Below are 16,973 nucleotides of genomic sequence, written 5' to 3'. Positions count from 1 at the left end.
CTTACCCATCCCCAGTAATAAATTGGTTTTCGATCAGTTGTCCATGGGTTATCTCTGCTGAGATGTGTATGATGCAAATAACGTAGAACTCTTACTCCTCCTCCCCACCAAAAGCTCCTAAAGATTATTTCAGTCAAACCTGAAACACAACTAACAATACCAGGATCCAGAATCTATAAGGAACTCCCTACTAATTTGAAAAAGAAACCGGGTTTCGTGGTGCACACCTGTAACCTCAGCACTTGGAGGGCTGAGGTAGGAGGACTGCTATTTCAATGCCAGGCTTAACTACACATTTAGACCCTGGTTTTTTTTTTTAAAAAAAAAAGTGGGAGTAAAAGGGTTGAGGATATAAGGAAACTGGTTTTGTTTTTGTAGTACTGAGACTGAACCCAGGGCCTTGTGCATGGTAGGCAAGCACTCTACCACTGAAATACATCCCTTGCCCCAAAAGCTGTGTTGTGTTTTGTTCTTTTAATCATGAAAGAGGTTTATGAGCAGAGTACAAAGGTTAGAGCAATATGCCAGTGACAGCATGGGAGAGAACAAATATTCAAAGGGACTGGTATTCTGGACAATCACCAAGAGTGATGTGAACTACCCATTTTCTAGGCTCTAAATAGTGATGGAAGAATCTCTTCAGAGTAACACGTTACTTGAATGTGCTGCATTTTCTTTCATGTTGTCTTCCTATCTTTGTAAGACCTACAAATACATTCTCTGTGCGGTAGCAGAGTTTGAAATCTACCCTTAGACTAATATTGTACACAATGGGCTTAAGAAGCAGCACTGTTTTACTGTACACAAGGACCGATCAGAAAATATAGTGTTTGAATTTCAAGGAACTTATTACAATAAAAGACACATCGTCAGGGCCGGGGATTTAGCTCAGTTGTTCTGGCGCCTGCTGCGCAAGCTCAAGGACCTGAGTTCCATCTCCTGTACCAAAAAAAAGACACATTGGCAATAATGATGGGATAAGTACATTCCAAGCAAGAAGTATTTTGAGGAAGATTAATGGCAATGTGTCTTTTACTATAATATATTTAAACTTCGCCAAATATTTCAATCAAACTTCTATGTCAACCCTTCCTTTTAGGAACTAACCCTCTTTTATTTCATGCAATTATATTAGAGCTGCCAAACAAGGGCCTCTGACTTTCCAGACACAGACACAAAAGCATAACCATGCTGCCCAGAGTACCTCATTTCCCTAGACACAGTAATTGGACCAGGAATAGTCTGCACTAAGACCTCCTTACAGTTTTCTCAGGGACTCTGTAAGTGGTAAAGCACCTACTTAACATGCACAAGCCCTGGATTCAATCCTCAGCACCAAAATATAAAAAATACAAATAAATAAATGCTGGGGCAGTCTTATCCAAGATCATGAGGGCTGATACTAGTACTGCTAAAGCTATAGAATTTGCCACAATAATGTATACACACTTCAGAAAAAGAAAAATAATAAATGTCTAGAAGCTCATGGCCACCACTTTGATTACCTTTTATAATTGTAGAGGCCAAAGGTAACTTGTATTAATCTCATTATGTCTCAAATTTAGTATTAAAATATTTATACAAGTTTTTCTTTTCCTAAGTATGTATACATTTTTTTGGCAGACTCTGTATATCCTTCGATATTCATGGGTGATAAGAGCCCAAGATACTGTAATACAGTCCATGACTCAAAAGCTAGCTCCATTTCTATGGTCCAGATATTATTTGGGAAAACAAAAACACCAACACATAAACATGGGAAATATTTAATGTCTACAGGTGCACTTCACCCTCACATTCCCATTATGGTTCCACAGCCCCCCAAAACTGTCAAACTAGCGAAACTGGCAGTACCACTGAACCCTAGGCACTTTCTTACAGCAAGGTTTGAAAACCCACAAGTCCTCTTGACCTGGAAATGATGGCAGGTGAGGTCTTTCCACAGCATGCTCACGAGAAAACACCCCCCATCCTACAGGACTCCCGAGGTCTTCTGTTCTTCTGCAGCCTGGCGCCGGGCGCTGCGCAGCTGCAGATAGTGGTAGGCTCGGACACTGCAGAGGTAGCCCCCATATACAGTGAGGAGCATCATGGAGACAGAGAAGGTCTTATAGCCGATGTCAGCTAGCTGCTTGGCGGTTGGCATGTTGTTCCCTACAAAGAGAGATTGCAATTTGACCCAGGATAAGGACTCATTTCCCTGCTCCAGCCCTGTGTTAAGGACCATTCCATAACCTGCATCCTGCTTAGTCTCGTACACAGCAGTCTTGTAAGGATACTATATGACATCCTCTGGGAACTCTGATTCAAAAAGGCACATATGGTCTGTGTACAAGACATAGGCAGGAGCCAGATACATCTGAATATGTACATTGACACCTGGCTTTCCAGCTTTGTGGAGAGAAGTGGCTGGCCCATCCAGAACTGATCTTAACTGGCATATTACTTGAAGGATGTAGCAGTTTTTCTGGCTTAGAATTACTCTCCTAGAAGATCAAATGAGAATCTTTCAGGCAATATCCAATTTGTTTTCCCATAAAAACAATCTTGTTCAAGTAGTTAGCCTTAAAGTATGTTTAAGCCATAATATACCTTGAAATAGTGCCAACAGTACTTTTATATTATTTCAATTATACTTAACCTTCTACACCATTAATTCTAAGTTCTAAACTGAACATTAAGAACCTGTCCCAAGGGCTAAAAACAATCTTCCTAGGTCCTGTTCCTGGTGAAGTTTTAACTCATATTTGCATGAGATACAGAACTTCTAATTTAACTCTTCCTGGCTATTGTGAGCTGGGAAACAAGGGAAAGGTTAGTGAATGAATCCCTTGTCCAGAGCAAAATGTTCCTTAATTTGGGACTAGATCTTAGGCTCCCCTCAGTTGAGAGAAATGAAATTAAAAGACTGACCTGGCCCGGGGATTTAGCTCAGTGGTACTGCGCCTGCCTCCCAAGTGCAAGGTCTTGAGTTTGATCCCCGGTACAAAAAAAAAAAAAGACCTACCAAAGCCAGACGTGGCAGCACACACCTATAATCTCAGCACTCCTGGGAGCCTGAGGACTGCAAGTTCAAGGCTGGCCTGGACTACATGGCAAGACACCTGGTTAGGTGAAGTACACCTAATTAGTGGGGTGTAGTTTCTTTAACTTGAGCTAGAGGTGGTAGTATGTTTTTAGTACTAGCTAGCTGGGAGGCTGAGGCAGGAGACAACAGCTTGAGACTAAAGAGTTCAGGGCCAGCCTGAGCAACATAGCTACAACCTGTCTCAAAAAGTGAAAAACCTGGAGGATGATAACTTCAAGATCAGCTGGTTTAGGAGACATGTAAGTGCTGCTCAATGAGCCCTACAGGCCTTGAGGACAGACCCTAAGATGAGCCAAGGCACAGCTTCTTTGAATTACAGTTGTGCTAAAGAAAGTGACATTACTTACCTAACGTCAGAGAAAGAAAACTGAACGACGCAGGCTCAGGATAAGAAAGGGTCTCGCTGCCTGCCTTACAAGCGCAAGGTCCCAAGTTCAATCCCTGGTATCCAAAAAAAAAAAGGGGGGGGGTCTGTTCAGGTTTTCCAAGGTTTTTAATGACCCCAAGCCAGTGGTGGCAAACCTATGGCACAAGTGCTGCAGCAGGCTGTGTGTTATCATTGAAAGCTCCAAAAGTTTTGCCTTCACTGTCCTAAGCTATGCACAGACAGTGAGGGACACAGGGCAAGACACTAAGGTTGTAAACAAGCACCCCACAGATACTACAGCTTTCAACCTTTCCTTCTCTTCCTCCCTCTCCTGCCATTTCCACACCATGGCCAGAAACTAACCAGTTACCGGACTCCCTCTCTTAAGGAGCTGGAGGAAAAGCAAACAAAGGAACAGGATGCTCCAGCTGGGCTAGAAGAATGACATTAGACCAACAGACACAATCCTGGTGTCTTATTCTCAAATTAGCAAAAATTCTTCACTAAGCTAAGGCAGAGACAGCAGAAATGGAAAAGATGGAAATATAAGTTATTTTGGAAGCACAGGATTGTCAACTGAATGGATTGGAACAAAGCTGAAAATAACCTCCAAGCTAAGAAACTTGTGGATAGGGCTGGGACTTAGCTCAGTGGTTCCACCACCTGCTTTGAAAGTGCAAAAAAAGAAATTTGTGGATTGGAATGCTGTTCACAGAAATAAAGAAGTATGTGTCACTATGTGTACTGAGGGTGTGACGGTATCAGTTAAGATCATGGGGCTGAGGTTGGGCATGGTGGCACATACCTATTATCCCAGAGCTCAGGAGGCTGAGACAGGATTGCCAAGAGGCCAGCCTGGGATACATAGTGAGTTCAAGGCCAGCCTGAATTACAGAGAGAGACCCTGTCTCAAAAAACCAAAAAAAGATCACAGGGCTCAGAGTGTGCCTCAGTGGAAGAGCACTTGCCAGGCATGTGTAAAGCGCCTGGGGTTCAATCCCTAGCACTGAAAAAATAAAAAACAGGTTGGACATACTAAAATTTTTTTTTTCTCTTTTTTTGGTGCCAGGGATCGAACTCGGTTCCTTGCACTTACAAAGCAGGTGGTGGAACCACTGAGCTAAATCCCCAGCCCGGACATACTAAAATTAACACACATTCACATGATGATGTCTATCAGGCAGAAGGGCAGAAGGAAATGAAAATCTGGACAGATCTTGAGAGAGAAACTGCGTTTCAGATACAGATGAAGGTAACAGGTGTCACCAAAGCAGAGAAGAAAACTGAGACAAGCCGGCATGGTGGCGAACATTTGTAATCCCAGCATTCGGGAGGCTGAGACAGGAGGATGGCTCAATTTGAGGCCAGCCTGGGCTACACAGTGAGTTTAACCCCAACCTGAACTACAGGGTGAGACCCTGTCTCAAATAAATAAATAGATAGATAGATAAATAAATAAATAAATAACCAACCAACCAACCAAGAGACAGAAGCCAAGGGAACAACAATTGGAAGACAAAAACAAGGAAAAAGGCAGACAAGAAATTTTAGAAATATAGGGGGTTATGGCTTATTTAGCTACATTTTCCTTCCTGGTTAAAAATCACCTCTGAATCGTCACTCATTGCCACTGACAGACATGCTGTATCCTTTCAGTGTGTTTGGCCAGAATAAAAACTGGGAACCATACTGCAAAGTGCCATGAAGTCTGGTCAGATGGGAGCACTGGGTGGGGATGGGTCACCAGGTCACTAGTAAGCCTAGGGGTGGAAGCCAACTTAATGCAATGAACTGGAACAGGCAATATAGACATCAAGTAGATACCACAGATCTTCATCCAGGGCTCCAGCAAGCCTATGAATCACAGTCTGGTATGTGCCTAGCACTTCTCCATGACAAAGAAAAACGGACTATTAGGGGATCGTAACCTTCCTCCTCCAAAGATGAGAACAGATGTTCTTTTGGTTTCCTTCCGGTTAAGGGACTGAAAGCGATAAAGCTGTAGTTTGAGAAGGTAAAAAGATCAAGAAAAGTCTAGTTTTGTTTTGCACCTTGATTAGGAAGGTGTGAGTATCTTTTCTTTCTTTTTTTTGTTTTGTTTTGTTTCTTGAGACAGAGTCTTGGGATGTAACCCAGGGTGGCCTTCAACTCGTGGTGATCCTCCCGTCTCAGCCTCGAGTGCTGGGATCACAGGGGTGCGCTACCAGGCCCGGCATGAAATCTTTTTTTTTTTTTTTTGGAGAATATCTTTTAAAAGGGAAGAAAGTGGTGACTAAATTGAGGATAAAAGTGAGAACAGACCCAGATTGAGGATAGTCTAGGAGAAAACGAAATAAGAAGTCTGGGGAGAAGGTTTAACCTTGGAAATGAAGGAAACTTTTGAGACTGGAAGGACTTTCTGATTTAAGGAACATTCACTTTCTCAATAAAATACAAAGCTGGAGCCAGGCATCCTGGCTCATGCATGTAATTCTAGCACTCTGGGAGGCTAAGGCAGGAGGACTGCAAGGTTGAGTCCAGCCTGGAAACAGTGAGCCGCTGTCTTAAAAAAAAAAAAAAAAAAAAAAAAGCTGGGACACAGCTCTGTGTTCAACCCTCAATACAAAGTGGTCTGCGGCACAAAGCTGGGTCTCTATTATGAAGTGATGGTATTGCAGGTTTTGGAAAAACACCTTAGAATCATCATAGAAATACCATTAGGGTACAATTTGTAAGGGTTATGTGTTACGTGGCTTTAATCTTTTTTGGCCCTCTAAACACGGGAGGGCCTCAAGACTCTGCTTTCCTCTTCTGAAAACTCATTCCTCCAGATGAGTCTATTATATCAACTTAGATTCACTAGTTCGTCTCTGATTTCGCACCTGGAGCACATAATGCTAGGAGGGCGCAGTAATGAACACGGATTCCTTCTAAAGGAGCTAATGGTGACATGCTACGAATCCTATTCTGTTAGATAAGGTGAAAGACTGTGGGTGAGTTCAGAAGCAGAGTGGGGGCTCAAAATAAGGTGCAAAGGTGGAGCTATCTTTTTAGAACGGTGGGAAGATTTTACACCAGCAGAAAAGACGAGGGGGAAATTCGGCCGCGGCAGCTCTTGGAGTCGCAGCGTGCGGGCCTAGACGCCAGGCCGGTGAGGCTGGACACTGGATAGCGTTGCGGTTTAGCGAGGCTGCGCTCTGGCTGCAGGGGGACTGGGCAGGAAGCCGCGCGGCTCTCGCGCCTGGGCCCGCAAGGGCACCGAAGCCGGCCCACAGGAAAACGGGAGGGGCGGTGAGCCGGCCCAGGTGGGCGCGCACGGCCCCGACCTACGGCATACCTGGGTGCTGCTGCTCCCTCGTGTCCAACTGAGGCCTCCCTCCACCGACAGTCTCGACAGTCTCGCTGCCACTATATGCACAACTCCGTAGGACGACCGGAAGCCACGCCCGGAACGAGACACGTGCGGGTCGTGACCCGAGAACAACCCGGAACGTCTCAGCTATTGGTGTGGAAAGCAGCCCCTCCCCGCGCCCGTCTAGGCCTCTAGGACTTTCTTCAACCCTAGGAAGCAAACCGGTGCCGGCCCCGCAAAGCCCCGCCCCCATGCGGGGGTGCGCGACCGCCACTATTCAGGCGGGTGACCGGCTTTGAACTTCCGGCTTCCGGGTCAATTATCCTTGGGACACAGCCTCAGATGAGCCTTCCTGTCCGAGAGACCCGTGGAACTCTGGGGGTGGGGGCCGGGGATGTAGCTCAGTGTCGCCGCGCCTGGCTCTAAAGCGCAAGGTCCTGAGTTCGATCACCGGTACCAAAAAAAAAAAATTCTGGGAGTTATAGTTACGCTTCATCAAGAAAGCGTCTATGCTGACTGGAGCTCGGGAACCGGAACTTTTAAAATGAGAATCATCCAATCTCCAGCTTACAGCGCGGTGACGTCTCCGGTAGCGAGGTAGATTTTCTCAGAGCCAGCCCTCCGGAGTGGACTGTGCGCCCCCTAGAGCCTGGACCAGCCCTCTCCGGGTGGTCGGGCTGCGAGTACTGACGGGCACTGCGAGGCCCTGAGCGTGGGTTCCCCACGAAGTGACTAACATGACCTTAGCCTTTGCAGGTGGCGTGATAAAGCCTCTGATAAACTCGGAGAAGACAGCTTTTGGAAGACGGGGCGGGGGGCGCTGGCTGGGGAGGAAGGAAGGAGAAAGGGACTGAGTGGGCACCACGATTGGCACAGAGAGCGGCTGCAATTATCGAGGAGGGATTATTTTCACTGGTCCTGTGGCAAGCGTAAAAACACGCACGTAGTGATACACGACAGCACACACGATGCCAGTGAAGCCCATTCTCACCTGTTTCTGAAAAAAAAAACCTCGCTTTATTGGGTGGACAGGTGACCCGATGGCAGACCTCTGATTCAGTTTATTGTGGATTGAACAAAAGCAGGCAGAGGTGTTGGAAGGTCTCTGGCCCATCTTAACCTCCAGAAAGGGCAGCTCTAGATTCTCTCAGTGCCTGGACCCGACCCAGCCAGGCCTGGCGTGGCTGTGCCCGTCATCGTGCAGCCTGATCAGGGCAGCTCGGCCCTTCATAGTCAGACCAAATTCTGAATGGTAGTTAAGAGGAACATCATGGTTTCTGGGGAGTCAGAGAGGTTAACATGTAGCTGCCCAGCACCAGTGTGCCAGGTGCTGCCAAACGGGAAGAGGAAGCACAGACCCCTGCTGGACACAGGAACCTCTCAGCTCTCGGACTATTTATAGCTAGGGGCCTGGGCTGCTGACCTGGGACATTCCCCTGCTGCCACCCAGTCCTGGAGCAAGGCCAGTGTAAAGCACACTCCTCTCCCCCTCCTGTCTGTCCCTCACCCCTGAGGGCAGGGTGGTTATTTCTTCCTCCTCCTTAAGTTTCCCAGCTTCTGCTGTTGTGATGGTCAGTACCTCATTAGGAGACCCTCATTCAGGGAGGAGGAGCTTGCTTTGGAATATGAGCACCCACCAACGTGGGAACCATTCTCTGGCCCCAGGTCTCGATGCCAGGTGCTGGTTAGCTGTCCTGGCTGCTCAGGAGAAAGAGGTACAGGGCTGGGGAGGAGGCAGTAGGGCCAGGTGGCCTCTGGGGAAATAAACAGCAGGAGGGGCCCAACAGCTATGTACACTTCCTCCAGTTAGACCTCCAAATAGGGAGGCTGGGCAAATACAAAGGTCACAGGGACCGAGCGAGCTGAACTTGCTATGAAAAGGTGTAGCTGTCAGCAGATTAAGTTTCTACTCTCCAAAGAGGGTGCTGGCAGGCAGGGCAAGGGAAGACTTGGAAAGGTCACGCATGGTGTGGAGGAGCTGGCAGAGATCTAGGATCCAGAAAGTCCCTGGGGAGAATAGCAAGCCCCAGGGGCAGAGATGCCAGCAGGGAGCTACTCTTCTGCCAGGGCACCCTGAGAGAAGAGGGACAACCAGAGGTTTCTGAAGACGCAAATGTTGCTAGGAGAAGCTAGGAGGGATTGCTTGAGATCTCTATATTCTGCTAACAAATGCTGAGATCCATCCATGCTGTGTGGGGCCTGGCCCCCCCACAGTAAGGGGGTTCTGGGGCTGTGTCAGCGAAAATACTCAGATCCCTCCCTGGCAGCCCTGGCCTAGTCCCTCCTGTGGCTAAGGTACTTCATTGGGCTTCCTGGTTGTGCAAGCCAGCAACTGGCAGCCCTTGCCCTGGTGTCCCCTCCTCCCACTCCCCCCCCACACACACCCTGAGAGCAGGCAGCACTGGGGCTTGATTCTGCTCCTCCCTAGGACAGGGAGAAAGCTCCGAATCTGGAGAGAGATAGGGCAGCTCCATTTCCAGCAAGAGGCTGCAGGCCTCCCAGCAGTCCAGACCTCCAGGTGTGGAGCTGAGCCACAACCTCCCGTCCTCCAGTGAAAAGCTGAGATGGCTGCTTGAGGAGTCCTGAAGATCCCGGTGACCGACCTGATGCAAGCTTCTGCTTGTGTCCGCTGGGGTGAAGGAGCTGCCTGTCCTGGGCCCTGGCCCCACTCACATGTGTTCTGGGTGATTCTGCAGACACCGGATGAATTCACCCACTGGCTGGCCCTCGTAGCACACCTTGTACACAGCCGTGAACAGCGGGAACCTAGAGTGGAGGGAGATGCCCAGCCTAGTCTCGTGCTCCTGGTCCATTCTCTATCCCCCAGACCTCAGCTACCTCCTAACCCTCCACTCTGTTACCCGCAACACTGCCTATCATGTTGGAGCTCAGGCAGACGCTGGCTCTCAATTGCAGAGAATCCAAATTCCCGAGCTGAGTTTAGGGTCAGGTTGCTAGCTGCCCTGCTCCCTATCATATGGAACTTGCCTACATAATTCCCTGATCTCAAGTTTTGTTTTGTTTTTCCCAATTGGGCAGCCCATTTACCCCTTTGGAGCCTCAGTACCATCAATATCACACAGCAGTGGAGATACGATGTATCTATGAAGATATGTTTCCTTTGCCATCCTTGCCCAGGCTCCCTTAATCCGGAGCTATGAGCTGCTGCTCTGAACCTGTTTCATACTCTTGTAGGGTTCTTTCCCAGGCCAACAGGGCTCAGCTCTGCTCTCCTCAGCCCTCTCACCCCACTGTGCTCCCTAGAGAGGAGACATTAAAGCAGAGCCATCCTCCTCAGTGTCCAGGACAGGCTACAGAGGACAGAAGGGCTGGCTGTGGGGGACAGACAAAGAGGACAGTCAGACAAGCTTACACTCCCTCAGAGCTCCAACCCCCAGAGAAAGGACAAGTTGCCGGGCATGGTAGCACGTGTCTGTAATCTCAGCACCTGGAAAGCTGAGGCAGGAGGATCACCCCAAGTCTGAGGCCAGCCTGGGCTAAGTAGTGAGTTCAAGGCCAGCCTGAACTACATAGCAAGACCGGGTCTCAGAAAAAAAAATAAAAGGACAAGGAGAGGACGGGGAGGCTCTGCAGCAGGGTCCAAGTCATGCAGCATAAAGAGCATTGGATGAGAGCGAGTCCAAGGCCATGAACTGGCTGAGAACACTGGGTGCTCCTGCCTCTTCAAACTGTGAACATGATGTGACAGTTCCCTCTCCGCCCACTTTACAAATTGTGTAGCATTCAGGAAGATGGTGAATGGGGACCGCACCTGGCCTGTGGCTCCCTCACCCCTGGGACGGAGGCCGACACTCACTTGTGTACCAGGCCCTTGTGCTGGAGGATGCTGTGTAGCTCCCGGGCTGTCTGGGGCCCCTGCAGCTTCTGCCCATTCAGCATCTCTTTCTCCAGCTGCTCAATAGACTGTAAAGAAAACAGGACATGTGGATGGAAATATGAAAGCAGGGTTGTTCATATGAGCTGCAGCGTCTGAGCTCAAACGGGAGGTGGGCTCTTGGAAGGAAAGAAAGGTGGGAAGGTTCATAACAGTATTTGTGCTGAAGACCTGCCTCCGGCTACGCGCCTCCACCACCATCCCCGCAGGGCCACCTTCCATCCTCCCTGTTCCCCATTCCCACCTTTCCAGTGCGGGCGAAGGCCTCGGCCACCTTGCGATTCCTCCCTCCGTAGCAGGTAGTGATGAGATCAGCAACACCGCAGCTCTCCAAGAAGGTGGCAGAGGACACAGGGCCATGGCAGAAGAGCTTGGCGAAGGCGATCATCTCCATGAGCCCCAGCCGTATCACTGCCGCCTTGGTGTTGTCACCAAAGCCCAGGCCATCACAGAAGCCAGCCCCCACAGCCACTACATTCTTTGGGAAGTAGAGGGCATGGATGAGAAAGGTCCCCTCCAGCAGTCCCACCAGAGCCCGCAGCACCTGCCTCTGCCCTCACTCACGTCGTCACACACACTGAATGAGGGAACTGTAGTGGATGTGCTTCTAAACTTTGTCCACCTCCTAGTTTTCCCACATGCTGCACCCTCTTCCTTCGGTCCCATCCCATAGTCTGTCCTTGAGGACATTTTCTGAGAGCCACTTTTCTTCCCAACTGGTTCTGCCACCCATGACTATCCCATTCTCTTCTGTAGCTCTGGCCATGAACTTTCTGGGTGTCCTAGACACCTTGTCTCCCGTTAATCTTGCCATCTCCTTTTGTCCCTGGACCACCCCTGAGAGCCAGGGATGGGGGTTCCCATGAGGGGGAAAGGGAAAAGGGCTCACTGCCTGATGGTGAAGGATACTCGAGTTTCCCTTGCCTGAGTGCCCTAGCCTTGCTTCTGCAGTTCTTCGGGGTGGCAGGGGCGGGGGGGCACTTCATGGGAAAGGGGAGTGGCCACCCAAGAGTGAGGCCTGGGCTATCAGCACCTTGCAGAGCTGAGCCAGGCCTTCCTTTGGGGCCTTACCTTCAGCCCATAGCTGTCCCTGTGCCCCACTCACCTTTAAGGCCCCACAGAGCTCTACTGTGTCCACCTCTTGTACCACTGTGACCCGGAAATTGGAAGTCTGCATCAGATCTTTCAGAAGCTGTCCCTGGGCCAGGTCCTTGCAGCCTTAAGTGGAGGCAAGGCTTTCAGGAGGGACCTTTTTTTTTTTTTAAGACAGGGTCTCACTGTGTTGCTCAGGCAGGTTTCAAATCCTGGGCCCTAGCTATGCTCCTGCCTCAGCCTCCTGAGTAGCTGGGACTACAGGCATGCATCACTGTGCCTGTCAAAGGGTGGGGACTCTTAACTGTCCTTCCCACACCTATCTAAGCAGGACCTGCAGCCCCTTCCCTGGGGGTACCCCAACCCTCCCTCAACTCCCTCTCTCTGCCTTGTGGAAGAAGGTGGCGCAGGGGCTGGGGAAGAGATCAGGGAGGGGAAGCAACTAGAACTTGTGGTGTCTGTGGGGCACTCTCACCAATAGTGGTCTCACAGAACTTCTCATCAGCCACCTCGCTGGCAATGTTGGCCCCCATCAGCACGCTCATAGGGATACCAAGGCACTCCCCAATCACTTCAGAGATGAGCTTCAGCCCACTGGGGCCCTCGTCTACCCCCTGGGCACAGGATGGAGCTCAGCCCAGCTGCTCTTTATGCCCAGCTGAGGGCTTCCCACCCAGAAATCCTGCCCTTTCCAAATCCCCTGTTCATCAGTGCCCCTCCCCCAAAGGTCCTATGCCATTCCAACCCAGCCCCAGCTGGCTGTGAGGGGGTAGACAGCAACAGAAAAGCAAGCCATGGGAAAACTCCTTCCCTGTACTCTACCAGACCTTTCTCTCTGAGGCATCATATCCCCGCTGAATCCCTAAACAACCCCCTCCTGACTACTCTAAATCAACGTCCTGCCCTGTCCCAGCTCCAGATCAGCTCCCCTCTCCTGCCCCTCAAACCACCCCTTCCCATATCCCCGAGGCATCACTTTTAAGTCTCCTAACTCCTCTAAGTCATCTGCCTCCAAATCACTCATTACTTTCCCACCAACCTCCAGCTAATGCCCCCAGGCATGCAACTCTCTTAACCCTCTCCAAAGCCAACTTCCCTCCGTTCTGGGACCTCAGTCTCTTCCCACCATGTTTCTATTTTGCTTGCTTTCCCCACCCTGAGCCCCACAACAGTTAGGCGCACTCCACTCCCATCCACGTGAAGGTGTGCCTAGCACCTTAATGAGAGACATGCCGATGGCACTGGCCTTTAGGCGACCCTTCAGCTGGTCACAGATCTTGCCAATGAACTGATGGGGCACCACAAAGATCAGGATGTCAGCTTCTGCTGCAGCCTGGACCACATCTGGGACAGCCACCTGTGGGATGGGTAGGTGCTTAGGGGCCGGGCAGACCTCTCCAAGCCCCTAGGGAACATCGAGGAAGGCCAAAGGCTGCCAGGACTTGGGAGGAGGACTAGGCCGAGTGAGATTTCATCACATTGCTCCTCAGAAGGCCCCAGCTGGGAAGGGAGAGCCCCCGCCTTTCTGCTCTCTTCCCTGCTTCCCCACTCCAGCTAGGGAGAGAGCCACATGGATTTGACCAAAGACCTAAAGTCCAAGGAGCAGCCTCCAAGTCTGCTAGTAGCCCAGTAAATGAATAATGAGGTGAGAGCCTGTGGCAGGCACTACCTAGACCCCAACTCTGGGAGCCTGACAACCAGAATTTGGTTGCTATGGAGACCAACTTCCTTGGCCCCTCCCTCTTCCTTCCCAGCCGGGGAGCCTGGAAGGGGGCGCGTATGGTCAGGTTCTCCTCAGTCCTACAGAGTGCCTAGGAGAGCCTAGATGAGGGTGTCTTGTGTCCACAGCAACCCTCCTGAGATGCTTCCCAAGTCCAGCTGGCACCTGAAGTGGCCCCTCTCAGCAGCCTTAACCGCTGACTCCTGGACTTACCTCCCTTGCTTCCTTCCCTCTTTAAGACCCTTTTAGGGTGTTGGGGCTTACCACATTTGGGGGCAGCTTGTGCCCTGGCAGGTATTTGACATTCTCATGCTGCGTGTTGATGATCTCTGTCAGCTTTCTGCCCCCAACATCTTCCTCAAACACCCACATGGTTACCCGTGGGTCAAAATGTGCCATCTGGACTGCATTGCCACCCACGATCTTGGCAATGGCTGAGCCCCTGGCAAAGGGGGAACACAAGAGAGTGGAGGAGTGTGGTGTGAGGGAGGGAACAGTGGCAGGGGTTGGGGTAGTCTCATCCTAGGACTTAACAGCAGCCCACCAGATTATTTACTTTCCACTTTTGTGATCACCTTCACCCCTGTGCCAAGTGTGTCCCCATGACCTGGCAAGAGAAAGGATCCTTACTCTCTCACACACTTTGCTGCTGGAGGAGAGGGCCAGCCTTCTGATCCCAACCCCCAAGCCCAAAGAGCCTTTTAGATAGGAAAAGGAGCACTCTGGTTGCCTTCCTGTGGCAAATAGGTGCAGCTGCCCAGGCAGACACAGGGCTGAGGAGGTCTGGGCACCATCTGTCCAGTGCGCATAGGCACAGAAGACAGCAGCAGGGGCTGAGCAGGAACCTAATGGTATTTCCTGCCCACCCTCTGCCTCCTGCCCTCCCGGCTTCCCTCTCCAGCCCCTCTGCACAAGGGGAAGCTATCCTTCTCCATGCCCCTTGACAGAGCTGCTTACCAGTTGCCAGAGCCTACAATGCAGACTTTCTTGGCAGCCATGGTGCCGCTTCACTCCCGAGCTGCTGGTGCCGGCCTGGAGCATTTAACTCTACCACACGTGGGTATAGCCAAGCCCCGCCTCCAGGGGTGGCTGGGAGGCTGGCGCCCAGGGAGAGACGGAGTGTGCCAGAGCCAGGGAAAGGGGAGAAAAGGGTAGAGACAGGTGGGGAACGGGAATGGGGCAGAGGCCAGGCCATCTTTTACTCAGGTTTGCAGCTGGCGGTGCTGGTGAGCTGCTTCCCTTGGTCCCAGCCCAGTTTCCTACCCCTCCTTGAAATAGTCTCATTTTGAGTTCTGCCAAGAAATAACCCAGGTAAGGAGTGAATGAATGGTCCCCCTCAATGCCCTTTGATCCCCAGCACTGAAATAAATTCTATTTAGCCTATTAGCCCTAGTAGCAGGTGTGAGATTACCCCATCCCCACCCCATGGTACTAGAGGTGGAAATTAGGGGTCCTCTACTATTAATCCCACGTTTCAAAAGTCTCCCTGAGTTGCTTTGGTAGAACTCAAACTTGCCATCTTCCTGCCTCAGTCTCCCTCAGGGTTAAAATTACAGGTGTGAACCACAGTGCTGTTTCCCTTTCAGAGGTAAGAATCATCCCCCACCCCACCCCCAGCAATTGCCCACCACTGGCTGCTCTAGTTTGTCCTCTCCTGGCCCCACACTAGCTCTACGGCAGGTGCTGGCCTGTGGGTGAGGGGGTGGGCAGACATGTGCCGCTTCTAAGGATAAGGCCACACACTAGGTAAGGGCCTGCTTTGAGGGCAGCCCAGCCCACGTTTTTTGTTTTTGGTACTGGGGATCGAACTCAGGACCTTGTGCTTGCGAGGCAGGCAGCGGAACTACTGAGCTAAATCCCCAGCCCTCCAGCCCACATCTGACACCCCAGGAGACACACAGGACAAGGTTGCCACAGGAGCCATCTCAGGGATTTCATTCATGGGCCTCGCCATGCCTCGATCGCCACCTGCATGTCTTGTAGGAAGGAAAGGAAAAGGTCAGAGTCACAGCACTCTGATGCCACATGGCCCACAGTTCTGGGCTGAAGGACAGAAGAGGCAGTGGCCAAAGTTCCTTTCAGTTCCTTTTCTTGGGTTTCCACAATACTACTTGAGGGCCGGGGATTTAGCTCAGTGGTTTTGCCACCTGCTGCACAAGCACAAGGACCCGAGTTCAATCCCCAATACAAAACAAAACAAAACAAAACAAAATACTACTTGAGGAGCTCCCTCAGGTTAATGGGTGGTTTCCAGAATGCAGGAGAGAACCAGGACCCAGGCGGCTCTTTCCAAAACTCAGGTAGTTGTGTCCTCCTGAGCTTTATGGTCTCAGAAGCCATGAGTAAGCTTAAGTGTAACTTTGAGGGAAGAGGCCAGCAGGCACACGTTCAGTTTAGGCTCTCCACTGTCAACAGACATCTGTTTGACTAAGAGGAGGAGGAGCTCTGGTTTCCAGGCTGGTCTCAAGTGGAAAAAGAGGCTCTTACCCTCCAATGGCCTGCACCCTGGCCTAGAGGGCAGACAGCATCAGCACTGCCTGCTCACGTGCTGACCTCCTGGTTTGGCAGACTGCTGAGTGGGCGTTAACATCTTCTGGGGCCACCACTGGCCAGCAACAGCAATGCACACTGGGTTACAGGCCAGTCTGGGTGCAAGAGTAGGAAGGGGGCAGGAGGTCAAGACTGGAGATGACTTCTCCCAGGGCCAGAGTCTCCATAAGGGGAAGGTACATAAAATCAGTAGTTTGTTGTTCTTTAGAACAAAGTTAAGCCTTACACAGAGCTTGCCTGCCACAGCCCGCTCTTTTATTGCACTGAGACGAAGGCACCAGTGCCAGGCTGCCAGCTAGGGTACTGATTATGGGAGATGGAAGTGAAAGGATGTTTCTGTCCCTGGCACAGGATAGAAACCCCAAAGAATGGACGCTTATACTCATGATTTTGCCTAAATGCTTCCTTCTCTTTGCCTTTACAGTCATTTTAGTGCAAAGACAAAGCATTCGCCAAGACTAAGAACTATCTGTACCACTAGAGCTCTTTCCCTGAGAGCAAACTGTAGATTATTTGCTTGAAATTAAATGATTCATCAGCCACTCACTACACCTGTAATCAGCCTGGGTAAAAACTGATGTCATTTAAATGTCCTTGACATCAATTTTCTCCACTCCAAGTTATCACCCCACACACTCCTCTACTTTCCCTGCTCAAGTCTGGGAAACTCCCAAGTTTCAGATTAGGAGCAGGTTTGACTGCAAGGCAATGCTCAAGTGTTTTCCTTCCATGGAAGGATCATTCTAAATTACAATTTTGGAACACAGCTGCCCTCACCCTACCCCTACACTTTTTTTTTTGAGACCGATCTTGCTATGTAGTTCAGGCTGGCCTTGAATTATGCAGCCTACTAGTCAGGTGTGGTGGCACACACCTGTAATCTCAGCCCTTCGGAGGCTGAAAGAGGACAACTGCAGCAATTTCATGGCC

At 50.4% G+C, this 16,973-nt stretch overlaps 2 protein-coding genes across 6 annotated transcripts; both read right to left on the bottom strand.

Moving 5' to 3' along the window:
* Positions 1 to 1,750: 1,750 nt before the first annotated feature.
* Positions 1,751 to 7,060, bottom strand: Cox14 (cytochrome c oxidase assembly factor COX14). 4 transcript variants are annotated; one of them, XM_013079047.2, is made up of 4 exons: positions 6,772 to 6,953; positions 3,436 to 3,529; positions 2,372 to 2,486; positions 1,751 to 2,154 (listed from the first exon to the last, which is right to left on the bottom strand). In XM_013079047.2, the coding sequence occupies exons 3-4, from the start codon at positions 2,439 to 2,441 to the stop codon at positions 1,973 to 1,975; spliced, it is 252 nt and encodes an 83-aa protein (XP_012934501.1). In that variant the 5' UTR covers positions 2,442 to 2,486; positions 3,436 to 3,529; positions 6,772 to 6,953; the 3' UTR covers positions 1,751 to 1,972. The 4 variants fall into 4 exon arrangements, with proteins under 4 accessions (XP_012934501.1, XP_004863049.1, XP_012934500.2 ...); XM_004862992.3 differs by lacking the exon at positions 2,372 to 2,486; XM_013079046.3 differs by lacking the exons at positions 2,372 to 2,486; positions 3,436 to 3,529 and having other exon boundaries at positions 6,772 to 7,060.
* A 720-nt stretch (positions 7,061 to 7,780) lies between these two features.
* On the bottom strand, positions 7,781 to 14,636 carry Gpd1 (glycerol-3-phosphate dehydrogenase 1). 2 transcript variants are annotated; one of them, XM_004862993.4, is made up of 8 exons: positions 14,451 to 14,636; positions 13,758 to 13,935; positions 12,990 to 13,130; positions 12,249 to 12,387; positions 11,787 to 11,899; positions 10,926 to 11,159; positions 10,604 to 10,710; positions 7,781 to 9,552 (listed from the first exon to the last, which is right to left on the bottom strand). In XM_004862993.4, exons 1-8 carry the CDS (start codon positions 14,489 to 14,491, stop codon positions 9,456 to 9,458), a joined length of 1,050 nt encoding a protein of 349 aa, XP_004863050.1. In that variant the 5' UTR covers positions 14,492 to 14,636; the 3' UTR covers positions 7,781 to 9,455. The 2 variants fall into 2 exon arrangements, with proteins under 2 accessions (XP_004863050.1, XP_004863051.1); XM_004862994.4 differs by having other exon boundaries at positions 13,020 to 13,130.
* Positions 14,637 to 16,973: the final 2,337 nt, after the last annotated feature.

The sequence above is a fragment of the Heterocephalus glaber genome, unplaced genomic scaffold (genome assembly GCF_053883595.1).
Source record: "Heterocephalus glaber isolate CG9 unplaced genomic scaffold, H.glaber_assembly_v1.0 deba00001733, whole genome shotgun sequence".
NCBI lineage: Eukaryota > Metazoa > Chordata > Mammalia > Rodentia > Bathyergidae > Heterocephalus > Heterocephalus glaber.
This window is presented reverse-complemented; position numbering and strand designations above follow the sequence as displayed.